Below are 16,130 nucleotides of genomic sequence, written 5' to 3'. Positions count from 1 at the left end.
ATGATTGTTGTATTACAGTAGTTATAATACGACGGACTAACAACATAAAGGATAAAAGGGACCTCTGTTCATATGTGTAAACAAACTCGAAAATATTATGTTTTGCTGATTATAAAAGATGAAAAAAAAAATCACTCAACCAGTAATTTGAAATTGTATTGAGCCTTCTACTTTATTGGTACGCGGATACAATTATTAACTGGACCATTGGGGGTAGAAGTTAGAAATTTAAAGTTGTACACTTCCTTACATATTCTCTATAGGACATGTGCAAATAAGTGGTGGGAAGCAAATTGTTTCAAACAGGATTCAAACCCTACTAAGACTCGATCCGATCAGTTCAGTTACTCTACCAACAGAACTATCAGGCGTAGCTGTCTCCATCAACTTTTCCCTCTAGTACACACTTTTATTCTGGTATTGCATAATAAACAATAGTAAATCACATAATAAATTCGGTATTGAGGGACGTACCCTTTAAGGAATCTCTTATGAAAAAAGAACTCGTGATTTTATACTGTTATATAAATAAGAAAAACTAATTGTTCCATCGAGATTCGTACCACCGGCTCTACATTATAAATTGGAAAACAAAATACTGAAAATATAAAGATACAACAGAATACAATTGATGCTAATCACCACTTTTACATTTTATTTTCAAACATTTTTTTTCAAAACATTTTAAAATACCAACGTTGTATGATGTGATACAAATATCTGGAAGCTAACAGGAAAAAAAAGCCAACCTAGATATATAAATCAGTTACAAATGATGCCAAATCATAGGGCAATTACAAGTACAATAATGTTCATTCAACAGAAGTGTCAATCAAACTCAACAACTGACCAAGCAGAACAGGGCAAGGAATATGCGTGCGTCTTACAAACAGACGTGGTGTCCTCAAAACGCACGTGTTTGCTTATATTTTACACTTCTGTTTTTTGGGACCAGCAAACATATCCAAGGGGCGGGGCTTAACGGAAAGGTCCATTAGGGGTCATTCAAGTATTATGTAACGCAGAGGGGGTGGGGGTATAGTGGAAAATGTTACAGTGTGTAACATAGAGGTGGGGAATGTTGCTTGAAGTGTTACATAATAAAATTAATTTTCATGGGAAGAGAAGAAATATAAAATATTCAAACTTGTATGATATTACTTTATTGAAACATATTACATCAGTGTAATACAATGTAATGTAACACAGTTGTGTTGAATTTGTGAAATCAATAAGCAATGAAGTTACATCTACCATATCAAAAAATAACAAAACATCTTACAAATTTGTAGTGTAGGACAAATTTGTAGTGGAGGACATTTATCCTGATACTTAATGTTGTTCATCCGATTTTATTAAAATTGTTGATGTTATAAAACTTGAATGACCCCTTAATACATGAGTTAATCTAATTATGATATTATAAAATTGTGATAATAAAATCTCAACTAGTCTCAAGTGTCACTTTTTGCTTTCATACTGTTTTATGAAATAACCTATTAAAATATTATTCTTACATATTAAACAACACTTTTTTAAATACTATTAACACTCGTGTGAAGCATACAATACAATATAACTGACCTATACATATTCAATTATGTTTAGTGTAAGACATGAAGTCATTTACAGTATATCCAAACACTGTATATACATTTGGTATTTCTATAGTCTAATTTCCAAAACAAAGTGCCTGGTGAGACTTGCTAAACAATCAAGTTTAGTAAAATGTTCAAAGATAGCAAGTTACAACCTTGTGTAGTTTACTTTATTCACGTTCATTTGAATCCTTATCACATTCACCTTATCCTGATTCAACACGAAATCTGTATATCAAAATTGTAATTATAATATATATTATTAATCCAGGTAATAATTATATAATTTTCAAAATATTATAAATAGTATATAAAACATAAAACAAAATTTAAAAACAAGTATATTATTTTATGAAATTAAAAAATGGATATACATAAAAGAGAATATTTAATTAATAAAATCTGAATTAGTGATAAAATAATTGATTGATATCAATAATTTATTACATAAACAAAATACTGTTTTCATAAATTGATAAATACATTCGAATAATTAATATAATATTAATATAGTATAATCACATTGGAATACATAATATATTTACTTTATTCATACTCATTTAAATCCTTATGACATCCACCCTATCCTGAGTCAACATATATATCAAAATTGTAATAATAATATATATTATTAATCCTTGTAATAATTATATAAAATATTTTTTTTTCAAATATTATAAATAGTATATAAAATGTAATTTAAACACAAGTATAGTATTTAAATAAATTGAGAAAATAGATATACATACATTAGAATATTTAATAAAATAAAGTTCAAATTAGTGAAAAAAATAATTGATTGATATCAATAATTTATTACATAAACAAAACATTATTTTCATAAATTGATAAATACATTGGAATAATTAACATAGTATAGATATAATCATATCAGAACATAATATAATGTTTATTAGAATGAATATGTACCTACTGTAGATAACTAAACACCAGGTGTATAAGAACAAACTTACATGGAAGAAAGCATATAAAGCATGCATGTATTAAAAGTGTACAAAAAGCCTACCTAAGACCATGAAGTGTATAAAACCAGGTGCATTTAAAACATACCTGAACGACACCAGGTGGTATATAAAACCAGCAGTAAAAAAAGCATACCCCAAACAAGGTGTATAAACTGGGTGCTAAGATATAACACCAGACCTACATATAAACAAATGTAAACATTTTGGGGAATAAACCACAAGAACAAACTAGCATGTGTGTAGTCTCGCAAACCTAGTCACCATCAAACCTACTTTAAATTGTACATGATAAAAATAAAACCAACTGGATGGATCCCCTCTCAACTTATAACTTGTACAAATAGTTCATAAATAATATAGTCATTTTTCGTGTGGCATGTTTTGTAATATCTTAATTACATTTTTAATCAACGCTTTTGTATAATTCTAATTCCCAATAGGAATAAGACCATAGAATCATGAGTACACTTTGGCATTATTTCTCTTGCTCTATAAAATGCATTTTATTTGAATTTACTTTCAGGTTCTGTATTTTTACTATATCTGTAATTTTCTGTCTCTTCTTTAATATAATTTCTGAATAATGTTGAAACAATCAAACCTGTAACTCCAAAATTGTTTACCCTTCTAGGTCTAAATCTAAAGTGGTGATGTTATTTACATAAAATACAAGTGTTAATACTGGTGTTATATCTCTATGTAGACATACACATAATAGCAGAAGGCACATAAGACAATTTAACACATAATGATATACTTGTGATTCAACCAATAATGACATATCATTTGCTCCTTAGAATGCATAAGAAAATACAATTGTTTGATGATATATTTTAGATGCTGTTACTGCATTCAATGCCCTCTAGAATGTTGGCCCTCGTTCAATAAGGATTCTACCATAGAATTTCTTCTGGGACATTTTGATAATACCTAGTACAATAAGCTCTGAAAAAAGTAAAAAAAATGTAGAATTAATTCCTTTATTTATTAATTTATTTTTATATAGTATATAATTGTATAGTCAATGTAGTTAATCAATACTGATTCATTTTTAACTTTGATAACACATATTTCCAACAGACTGATATGATTTTATACTTTATCTAATAAAGTTAAATTAAGCTTGGTTTCCATACAATCGCTACAAGTGATCGTCGAAAAAACAAGTCTGCCATTTAATATGAGCCCAAATGTAAATATTGATTTATGTTACAGTGCTCATGTTTTAGCTCTAGTTCTAGTCAAATTTACTTTCAGGAATATAATCTGACACAATTGTGAAGTTTTAGGTTTAAAATCACAGGGTAAGAATGTTCTTTGAAACTTACCAATACATACTGTGAACACCTTAACAGCAACCTGTTTGTAAGTTCCTGGGGGGCACAGCTCATCAAATGTTGTAGGTCCATCTGATGTAAGATTACTAATTTCCCTTTATAAAAACAAATTAGATAAATAATGACCACTACACTTAAAATCTAGTCATAATTGGGTCCGTGCAAGCCGCTGACCCCAGAGCCTCACTGCTGTTCTTGTTACCACTACTTTAAAAGCGTCCAGCGTCCCCAGTTTTGAACAGATGTGCAGGAAATTTTGTACACATAAACTAGAGGTGATTTCCAACAAATGTTTAACGCCCTTTTTTAAATTTGACCCCATTGTTTCCCTACACCAGGGGTGGGCATAAAAATCGGTTGGAGGGGCAAAGTAAATTTTTGATTTAACACCGAGGGCCGCAAATTTGTATTCCATTAGTTATTACATCAGGTTGTACAACTCGGGATGTTTACATTTTTACTAGTATTGAGGAATGAGATATTCAAAGGTGAGCCAACCTAAAAATAACAGAGCCACTTTAAAGGGGAAGTGCGGGGATGAAATGATTAATTTTTAATTTAAAATAGAGGGATGGGCGACTACAATGATGGTGACGGCACTCGATTTTGGAGCGCGGTATGCGAAAACGAGGCTCGTGAACTGGGTCCCAAAAAAAAAACTGGTGCTACAGGATTTTGAGCTAATGTTATAAGATAGGGAATTTCCTAAAATGTACCGACTTTCAAAGGCTTGCATTCGGTAACCCCATAAAAAATCGTGTCAAACTTTAGATATTCCAATGTAAATTTGGCCGTTCTTTTCATTTATATGGGTTTTCACTTATGAAAATGTCTCAATTATGTGTAAAATAACGATTTGCCCCAGTTTTTATTTCGGAAATTTGCACTAGACAGGGAGTCAGCTGATTCACTCAACCGTAATGAGCTGGTAACGACACAGCCAACTGATGAGATTGGTCGTCGCGAGCGGAAAATTGAAAAATTAGGACTGGCGAAAATATTCAATAATATAATAATATAATAAGTCGAAGGCATTTTTGAAGAATCAGTCTTTCAAAAAGATATGTTTGCTGGTTTGGATAAGGAAGTCTTGGAAGTGGTGATCTTAATAGTGGCGTTAAATAGGTTTGTTTAATACCAACTTGTCTTACCTGTGTAGGCATAGCCTAGCATTTAGTGCAGTACTACTGTATGATGTATGTGGAGAATACGGACTACTCTACTGCCTGGCGCGGCCTAGCCCCCTAGTTTAGGCCTAGGCATACAAACTATATAATAATAATATTTCAAACATTAGACAAACAAACAACACTATTTTAAATAAAGTACATTAATTTACATGTTAATTATTAGGTCCATGGAACTATCTAGGACCTACTACTACTACTACAGCATTACTAAAATGCCAGTTTATTCGTCCTAGAATGTGGATGATACCTTGAAAACTAGCTCAAATTTGCACGGAAAATGGCTTGGAAAAATGTGCACAGAACTTCTGCATGATACATTGACAATGGTTATATACAGTATCCAGATTAGTTCAAAGACTAATTTTCGGCATTCTGCTCGGAAATACAACCACCTGCCTTAGGCGTGGCCCTGTTGGTTCCATGCTGGATCAAAAACTAGTAGAGGGTCAAATGTCCAGTGAAGTAATAAATTCTATTCAAAATAATTAGGTCGCGGCTATGTTACACCACTTTGCAATGCATTTGAATATGGGCTTTTCACAGTGATGGTTAATATATATTTTCAACAAAAATTATCATTGATGATTAGTGCCAGAATGATTAATTCCATATAAAGCTATTGTAATATCAATACTAATTGTTTTTGAATGGTGTAAGAAGTGTTACTCTGATTTTTTTTAACTAGTCTGTTCAAACTTTTTATTGTACTTCTCTTCTTACAGGAAATACCGACATGTTGGATATCGATGGCTTTCATTTGGTAGGTGTTTAACAGGCTAAAGAAATCTGACAGAAGGGTCATTCCCATCTTGCACTGTGTGGGCGATTAGGGACAAGTTCCCAGAAGCTTTGAAGACTGCCCTGGGTTTTTTTATGCTATAGAAGATGATGAAATAAACTGTGTGTTGGAAGAATTATTTATAAATTGTTATGGAAGATACCTGATAAGTCCATCCTCATTAATGCAACAGATTTTATGTAATAGATTCATTCTTGACAATTCATGTGACAACTGTGCTCTGTTTTTTTTTACAATCTCATTACTCATGAAAGGACATTTTGTCAGCATAGGCCTATAGCTTTTGTATATCTGGACCAGTCAATTGTGTGTAACCTTCCAGATCTTGTCTGTAATTGAAATTGTTGTTATTGATGCGGATAGGCCAGCAAAGTTGATTTCAAGAACATTTTGTTGTTAAGTACAGTACAATGTTTTTTGTATCTTCCCCACTCTCGTCTCATATTTTAAAATTTTAAGGTAATACAGTATATAAATGTAACTTGTTCTTCCCTATTTTTTACATTGGTATAAACTACAGTAACTATAAATCCATATATTTAATATTTTGATAATAAATAGTGTGTAAAATGCAGTGATATATATTGTAATACCTGACTGCTTCAATATTGCTTTATTCTGTGTACAGTAAAACAATTTTATATTAACTGTGAGAAAATACACTTGTAATAAATTATTTGCCATGTACAAGTATGATAAATTGTGTTTCACAATATTTATTTAGTAACACCAGTAGTCTTGAATTTACTGTATGTACAACAATAACTAAGTGAAGCACCAAAAATATGGATGTTGAATATCATCATTTAAGAAGAAATTTTGGCTATGGTAAATAATACAAGACAATCAGACATGATAAATAGAGCAGTGCAATTAAACTTGCCTAAAGACGACTAATAATACATGCCGAATTGTTGTGTTTTCCATTACCGTAAGTGCAAGTCAAATTTTGTTAGGGTCGAACAATTTCTCAATGGCATTGGATATGACATAGGCAAGTTCAATTATATATTTAAAATACTAAACAAAAAATGGTGTGCAGCAAAAAAATTGAAGCTTTCTCTTAAATTCCAATACCAAATTGATCAGCATGCAGACAGGCATAAGTCCAGGCATTAAAAAATAAGCAGTTTCATAGAATAACTTTACACAAGACTGTACAAAGCCATACATTAAAATAGTTGTTCCTGTATACTGTATATTGAGCCACATTTTCATACTGTACTATCAAATTCGCACATTACATATTTCAAAATTAATCCTCACAATTTGTTTTACTAAATCTGGGTCACATATTTGCTTCAAAAGGATTACTATCGAATGGGATTATACCATTTTGGTGGTGGACGACGATAGTTGCTTTTACCGGGTAGCACAGACACGAAGGGACCCTTAGGGGCAAAAAAAGTCATTGATCGAGTTCCTAGTCCACATTTCAAGCGCCCTGAGCATCTTACATTAGATGGATTTGTGCGCTATATAAAACTACACTATTATTATTTAATAATGTTAAAGATATTTTGCAAATGAAACAGGTACAGTATTTATTTATTTATTATAAATTTGGCATGCAATATAAACCAGATGCTGCAAATACAAATAATTGAGTGTGTGGCATTTCAGTATATCTTCAGAAAAAAAAAATCACTAGATAAATAATTTTAATTTAATTCTTTTGAAATATTTTGGGCTCAATCACTTGCTGCAGAGCTCTGAGCATCACCACCTTCTGCTAACCATGGATTGGACATGTCCATTTCATCATGTCCACACAGATGAGACTGTTTGCATCACATCCATTTGAGCCTGTCATTTGCTCCTATTGAGAAATAAGTATACTTTAGTTACAATAATGCAAAACCAGGTTTGTTAAAAATCAAAAATGTTATCAAACATTGGCATTTGCTGCTTTATCAATAACATACCATACTGAGATACTGTATACTAATCTGGAAAGACATTCATCAATTGATAGTATTTTCAGATTTTTTAATTACTTGATTGAAGCCGTCCTGTCTGCTAGTGTGTAATGTACTATTATTGTTCCTCTTAATAAAACTGACACACCATGCTGATATTTTTTTTACCATTCCAATATATTTGTTTCATGTAGTCTGGCTGAACAGTGATGAGATATTCACTTAATTTTCTTTTGCTCACCTTAAATTGTGTGTAGCTTTCATTACAAGTTTCAGCAAACAACCAGAGTGTTTCTTGCTAACGTCTTGGGTGCTTGTATGCTTTGTAAAACCTTCTTTCGTAGATGCCAATGTTGGGTGGTTGTACTCATGGCAAATGTTGTGGTATGTTTGTCTCATCATGGCGACTGGCAAATACCTATGTGGCCAGAGTGTTATGTTTCGGCATATCACATATCTTGTCCTACAAAAATATATATATACTGTTATATATTTTATTTGAATTCCACATTTCAACAACAGCTGAAAGTTAGGTTTGGAGTAACATATGCACCAAGTTATTATTTAATGGGGCGTTATTGTTGTGTAGCCTAGCTTCTAGGCCTACAGTATATCAATAATAATCTTATTGTTACAGGAATTGGTGTTGGCTCTGATGATATACTGTAGTGTTATAGCACATCACCTTTATTTTAAGACAGTGCAGTTTTTAGACATTTAGGCCTAGGCCTAGTCTCTGGACAGTGCATAGGACCAGGCCTATAAATAGGCCTTATAGTATTATTAGTAGGCCTACCTAGGCCTATTATGAAAAAAAATTAATTAATGTGACAAAGTCGCCATGGCATGACAATTCTAGGCTAGTAGTAGAAACCTACTAACTTTACCGTCAGCGTGCGAACTCACCTGCTGCGGGACTGGAGCAGTGTCCTGCTCAGCAGTGCGCTACTGCTGCTGGGTAGACACTGACTGTGCTAATCCTAGGCATAGGCCTAATTATAAACAAACAAGTCATCGGACTGACATACGTTTATTAATTCAATTGAATTATTCCTCCATGATTGAATTGACGTTGACTAAACCGTCTCTCTGTAACTGCGTACGTAAACGATCACAAAAACTCACGACTTCGCACTACTCTTGTGATTTGTCTAGGCTAGTTGCTCGATCGTCGGGACGATTTTTCGATCAGCTGCTCGCAAAATTGACAGACTGGTCTTGAATATTAATGAGTTGGTTAGAAAATGCTACCAAGCTACTGAAAAAAGTGATCAGCCTCGTTTTCACCTGATTTTCCCGTCTCATCACATCATGTTTTGTTTCTCTAATTATCGTTACATCTCAACGTTTTGAATTTTTTAAGTATCTTTCCCGAACTCAGGAAAGGTTAAATAAGCAATATATGGCCACTTGTCTCATCCCCGCACTTCCCCTTTAACAGATTCTTACCTGAGGACAGTTTCTTGTGAAACACTCAATGGTTGTCTATCACCTTTCCCTTCCTCTGCATGGTCATCTGAAGTCACTTCCCCTTCAATCCCCTCTCTTACTGAGTACTCGTCTGAAACATTTATAACCTCCTCTTTAATTGGATCAACCTCAACCAGCTGCTCCAACATTTCAAGTTCAATTGGTACCTCATCTATACTCTCGGTAGTCAGACGTCGTCCATTTCTATAGTTTGGGAATGAAAAAAAATTATAGCATATGATATAGTATTACTTCACTTGAGCATTTTCTATTACTTTACACGGAATACCAACTCTTTGGCGATAATTAGAATAGTATTTGAAAAACATTCTTTAAGGTAAATTCAGCATGCTTACTTTATTCACCGACTGTTAAATGTTAAACGTATGAAGTTTTATCAAAATTTGTAATGTTGATGGTAATTTAATGTTACCTAAAAAAGATAAAAAACAGTAATAATGACAATAAACCTACCTCTCTGACTTGGCTTCAAGCTGTATACTATCTCGAGAATGCTCAGACAGACGACTTATCTCTGCAAAAGAAATCAGTATCATTTGAATCATTGGTAGAAGACAGTTCAACATTGTCCACTGTGTAGTTGAAACATCATATTTAAAAAAATTAAATGAAAGAATCTGGAATACAATTTACCTCAACAAAATCGCTATGGATTGGCATGATTAAGGCTGGCATTGGTCTCAGTCCGATCCCTATTTCGGTAAGTTCGCAATTGGTTTAGCCTAGATCTTGGTTTCTTACAATTATACATATTGTTGCCTTTACAAATTATAATATTACTACATCTATAAGTTACTAAACTATCCTGTCAAAAACAGAGCATTACAGTATATCATCAACGAAAAGAAGAAGGCTGCGATAACGACAAATTGACAACTATATAATTATACAACATAATTTAATTCTTTTCTAAACAAAACAGATAGACACTCACCTGAAAGTAGATTGGCAGGAGTCACATCAAATTTTACCCCTCTACTTGTTAAACTGTCTTGAGCTGCATCTCTCAAGCCTTCCATCTCTGACAATTCCTAAAATAATCGTTTTAAACTTTAGTTAACTACAGGTAATTCATCAATCATTCTCTAACCATGCATGATTCACCACATCTGAATAGACTACATAGCTCAAGATGAGTCGACCAAGTTTTAACCAGGTCTATTTTAACTTGAATGTGGTGACCTAAAGAGAACCAGTGTTTCAGTGTAGTATAGCTATAGATATGGTATTAAATTGTCACAGCGAAAATATATATTTCTGCATTTCAATTTTGTCATTTTTGAAATCACAACATTTTAGGGTAAGCTTTATACACTGTACCTGTTATTTACATTAAATCTTTGTAAAAAAATACTTACTGATACAACCTCTCTGTTGATGTCTGGTGACTTAGCGTCATCTGCAGATGACACAGCATCCCGCAAGTAGTAGATACTCCAAATTGGGTGGTCAGGCTCGGTTGGACTTTCATAGTCACATGGTATGGCATGCTTTCTCCATACATCCATTAATGGTTCACTCTTTCTGATACCTAAATGATTATTTTTATTAATGGAATGTGGTGGTATGAATCTGACTCATGCTAGTCAATGACATTTTATAATTTACTGGGAACCTGCAATGCTGTTTAAATTTTAAATGTAATTTTATATCTTGTATTTTTGTATCCCTTGTATTACATATATTGTTTTTAACCTTTGGATACATATACTGGAATTTTAATGAGAATGTTTTGCTAGGTCTTTGAACTGTTTCTTATTAGCCGCCTCCCATAATTATCGTATATATTTTTATATTTTGATTTAATTTTATTTGATGCGAAATGTGAAGACTCATTTTTAAGCATATTTTTTAATCTCTTACTTAATCTTATGGCTGTTGCAATAATTGTCACATTCTAATTTTAGTTATTTTAATTTTAAGTGCTAGTATTTGTATTAATGTTTTATATTTTATATTCTAATTCTAATTTAAATAGGTAGTTAAGATGTTTTCAGTAATTTGTTTTGTCACATGTTGAGGTTCCCTAATGATCAGCTTCTGCTGGATGGCTCACCCTCATTAAATATGGTTCAAATAAATAAAATAAAACAAATAAATAATGAAAACATTCAATTAAAAAAAAAGATAGGGACAAACAAACAAATTACAGGCGGACAGACAGATGTATAGATAGATAAATACATTGCTTACCAACTCTGGTAGGAAGCTTAAACAGCTCTGTAGCACTTGGGTATGATTTTGTTGGTATTATCTGAAAATTACAAACATATTCTTACTATATATTCATGACAGACTTCTTAAATTAACCTATGCATAAATCAAAAATGTCTCAAATAGATAAAATTATGTTAGCTGATAATACTAGTTATTTTCGGTGGTTTCTTGGCTGGATGTCAATATCCTATAATTCATAATTTATAATTTGATTTATCTGAAAGAAGATGAAATTAGCCACATGCCAATCTCTGATGCTCCTAATACACTACACATAGATTGTGAAAACAGTAAAGAAAAAAATCAATAGATAGCAGGTAGAAAACTCAGCTCCTACTGTAGGTCTATTCTTCTTCTTCTTTAAATTTAATCTATACAAAAATGACAGATCAACCCACACAACCACTTGCCCACTCCACCTTTACCCCAATGAATGTTGTCAACCAAATTGTCTTACATCACTGGTTTTGCAAAGCTGATTTGATGTTGCCAGATTCTGTCTGATAACTTCCTTACGGAGCTGTATATCCTCATCGGCAAACAATAGACGTCGCTTCTTTCCTCGTCTTCGAACAGGAGGACTTACCTCAATGGGAGTAAGTTCCAAACGGGGAATAATTATCTAAAATACACAAAAAAAATTGGACAATACAAATAAATCTAGTATATAATGTTACATTATTTAACAAAATGTCACTGTGAGGATCCTCATACTTGGTCAATGTTCAAATGTGATTACCGGTAAGTAAAATCCAATCCTAATAAGACAATAATTATAAGCAAATTTAATTTGAGGTGGGGGCAGATGGCCAAAAGGCTGCCCCCAATTGTTTTTCTGTTTCATTCTTTCATTCTTTTTCAATAAAGTAATGTGATGACACTAACCTTGCCAATCTGGGGTGTAACCTCTTCTGGCGGCACTCTAGGGGAAATGTCTGCCTGAGATATTACTTCTTGTTGTGGCACTCTAGGGGAAATGTCTGCCTGAGATATTACTTCTTGTGGTGGCACTCTGGGAGAAATGTCAACCTGCGATATAATTTCTTCTGGTGGCACTCTAGGGGAAATGTCTGCCTGAGATATTACTTCTTGTGGTGGCACTCTGGGAGAAATGTCTGCCTGAGATATTACTTCTTGTGGTGGCACTCTGGGAGAAATGTCTACCTGCGATATTATTTCTTGTGGTGGCACTCCAGGGGAAATGTCTGCCTGAGATATTACTTCTTGTGGTGGCACTCTGGGAGAAATGTCTACCTGCGATATTACTTCTTCTGGTGGCACTCTAGGAGAAATGTCAGCCTGAGAAGTAACTTCTTGTGGTGGCACTCTGGGGGAAATGTCTGCCTGAGATATTACTTCTCGTGGTGACACTCTGGGAGAAATGTCTACCTGCGATATTACTTCTTGTGGTGGCACTCCAGGGGAAATGTCTGCCTGAGATATTACTTCTTGCTGTGGCACTCGGGGCGAAGTCTCAGCCTGAGATGTAACTTCTTGTGGTGGCATTCTAGGGGAAATGTCAGCCTGGGGTGGAGCTTCTTGTGGTGGCACTATGTCAGTCTCAGTGGCAATGTCCTGTAGTAGTGGTCTAGGAGAAATATCAGGTTGAGGGGCTGCAACATCCTGTGGTGGTCCTCTAGCAGCAATTTCAGCCAGAGGTATTTCATCAGCAGATGAAGAGGTCAACTCCTCTATAGTAGGAAGATGGGGAGACAATGTCATATCTGGAGGAAGTATCAGTTCCGGTGATCTCAAATCCAGAGGCTCAGGTTTGTCTTTGGGTGTTCTCTGGGTTTTCTCTCGATGAACAGGAGACAGTACCAGTTGGCCAGTCTCTTCTTGAATCAGCCACAGACCCTCGCTAAAGAGTAATTATGTAAAGAAACACACAGTTCAAGTTGAATAACTGTGAAATATGGGCTGGGATTCACAATGTGTTGCAATATGATGACTTTATAAATAAGTATCAATAATCATCTTGTTATTTTGTTGTTTTGTTTTGTTTTGTTTTCTGTACAGTACATATATTCTGAGGATTTGGAGTCTCTGTTTAATTTCTCCTTCCCCAAAATAATTCTGGAGAATTTTGACTTGATAATATGGGAGGGACATAGTGTGAATAGATTGATAAATATACAAAAGTAGAGAAAATGGCATATATAGAGAGAGATATCAATTTCAGGTAATATTAAGTGAATGAGATAGAATAAAATTAATTATTTAATTAATTATTGACTAAAGTAAAATCAACAGCATAATTAACTTGGCATTTTGCAATAATTATTGCGTATTGAAATAAAAAGATTCTTACTCTTCTTTCTCATATTCTTGAATTGTAGCTTGATCATCAACTGGCATTGGAGCTGTTTGATATGAATCTAAGCTAGCTTGTATCTTAGCCAGGGCTTCCTCGAAGCCTGGATCAAATGCTGGCAAATCTACTTCACCCCCTGGAATCTATAGTAAATTATTATAGAATTAAACTCTTTTACTTTTATCAATGTAAAATTCAATTTTTTATTCAAATCACAAATACATTGTATGTAATAAACATGAATAAAGTATAACATATTTTTAAAATAACAATTAGTATAATATAATAAACATAATTTTCTTAAAAATAAGTTTATTAAAGTATATAAAAAAAATTTACCTGGATAGTCTGCACTGGTGACTGACTCTCTCTCAGCTGGATGGACTCAGGACTAGGGGCCAGGTGAGGAACATCCATCATAAGGTTTTTGCTTGGAACAGGACTATAAGCTCCACTCGTGTCAGTTGAAACAGCTGGTGGACTAATCATCATCACATCCTAGTATGTACATGTTATACAGTAATTTCAAAGAAGTTGAAAACAAATTTAATTAATTATTATTTTGCTACTTACAGAATAACCTATTGCACATAATTCTTTAATAACAATAATTTATCAAGAATAAAACAAATTATGTTTTTAATATTAAAATAATGAGAATCCTGTGCTTTTACAATGCAATTACCTCTTCTGGTATTATGTAAGGCTGTGCTCTAAGTGGAGAAAGTCGCACAGTCCCAAATTCGGGGTCAGACATTCTTCCTTCTGGTAGAGCATGTCGATCCTTAATGCTATTCATAAAAATAATTAAAAACATTAAATTATTAACATGAAAATAATTCTGCAAGTAATATTTTCAATCCTACAGTGGAGGAACTTCGCATGAGATCTGTATTAGTTCTATACATTTAAATGCTACTTAACTGCAGGCTTCCACCATGCAAGTTTTCATTCTAACTCCAGCTGGTTCAAAATATCACAATTAATGTTTACATGCAAATAGAGACAACATTTTGCTGTACAATCGTTACTGTTCCATGAATCAGATTATACAATATTTTCAAGTGACATAGACATTACATCAAAAAATCAGTAGGAGCAGAGCCTGCCTCACAATCCAAAAATATAAATGGAACCTTTACCTTTCTATACCTAAAAACAATCAAACAATTTACCCATCTACAATATGCAATTATATTAAAACTGACAGAATTAAATATGTACTTGATGACATCATTTTATAATTACTGTGTATCATCATGAATTCTAAAAATGCTATGACTGCATTTTCATCCATAAGATCCACTTAAGTGTGAGACACTCCTCTTTCTTAATTTCTATTTTGATTGAACAGTTTAAATTTAGCTTTTTTATGATTGGTTTGTTTTTAATTACTTTCACTTATACATCTGATATATCGTAAATATATATGGATAGATGAAAATCTTAAAAATTATCACATGGGGGAAATGTTGAATCTTCAAAATATGTCTCTTTTTGGAGTTACTGTGTTTTGCTTCTCTGATTGGCATTTGAAGGTTAAAAGTATGTTTCTCAGTACTCAGATACTTTATTTCGTCTATACAAATTGTACAGAAATTTGTTTTCCGCCAGCTTTAAACTAAATACAACAAATCAACACAATAAAGTAGAATAAATAGGTCAGCTTAAAAGGCAAGACATTTAAGATGGAAACAAAAACACTGTAAACTTGCCGCCCCACCCCCACCCCCTCCCCATCAACATGCCACCCTGGAATTAAACATGTGTATGGCATCGGGCAGTAATGAAAAAATGTAATTGATTCTTGATGACGAGCCAATTATGGCCTCCCTCTCATTAAATCTCTCATTATTCAAAGTAACATTCATTCTATAAAAATAAATTAACATTGTAGAAACAACCTCTTTGGTAGTGGTGGTAGATCTATCTCGGCTGAAAGGTCAATATTAAATCTTCCAGACCTCACCTTGGTATGAAAATTTATCAATTCACCTAGAATGTCACACAAAGAACATAAAATAATTAATATTCATTTCTCAATTAACAATTTGCTTACATAAAAAAGATGTAGATTAAATTATATTTTCATTACTGTATTGGAGGTATATAAAAATAAAAATTGGTAGAAACTGTACCTCCATGGTACATATAATTTAATTATTTTCAGCACATAAATCAGTCAACCAATATTTTTATTTCTCATTTTATTATTATATTTATGGGAAATCAATTGGATCCAAAGATAAAATTAGATAATTTAAAGTGACAGTCATGGG

The 16,130-nt window shown here is 33.0% G+C and overlaps 1 protein-coding gene across 1 annotated transcript in view; it reads right to left on the bottom strand.

The window, feature by feature from the left end:
* Positions 1-2,541: 2,541 nt before the first annotated feature.
* Positions 2,542-16,130, bottom strand: part of LOC117110989 (meiotic recombination protein REC8 homolog) — a 15,480-nt gene continuing 1,891 nt past the window's right edge. The window contains exons 5-17 of the mRNA XM_033253846.1: positions 15,756-15,846; positions 14,537-14,642; positions 14,191-14,349; positions 13,849-13,994; positions 12,423-13,398; positions 11,995-12,159; positions 11,514-11,574; positions 10,679-10,851; positions 10,255-10,351; positions 9,774-9,834; positions 9,279-9,503; positions 3,913-4,016; positions 2,542-3,529 (exon numbers count right to left, since the gene is read on the bottom strand). Coding sequence (XP_033109737.1) covers positions 3,447-3,529; positions 3,913-4,016; positions 9,279-9,503; positions 9,774-9,834; positions 10,255-10,351; positions 10,679-10,851; positions 11,514-11,574; positions 11,995-12,159; positions 12,423-13,398; positions 13,849-13,994; positions 14,191-14,349; positions 14,537-14,642; positions 15,756-15,846 — 2,447 coding nt within the window. The 3' untranslated portion in view covers positions 2,542-3,446. The remainder of the gene's footprint in view (positions 3,530-3,912; positions 4,017-9,278; positions 9,504-9,773; positions 9,835-10,254; positions 10,352-10,678; positions 10,852-11,513; positions 11,575-11,994; positions 12,160-12,422; positions 13,399-13,848; positions 13,995-14,190; positions 14,350-14,536; positions 14,643-15,755; positions 15,847-16,130) is intronic.

This window comes from Anneissia japonica, unplaced genomic scaffold, assembly GCF_011630105.1.
Source record: "Anneissia japonica isolate Jap-2015-1 unplaced genomic scaffold, ASM1163010v1 scaffold573_len2283161_cov171, whole genome shotgun sequence".
NCBI classification, from domain to species: Eukaryota; Metazoa; Echinodermata; class Crinoidea; order Comatulida; family Comatulidae; genus Anneissia; species Anneissia japonica.
Note: the sequence above shows the minus strand (reverse complement) of the source record. Positions and strands in the feature narration are given on the sequence as shown.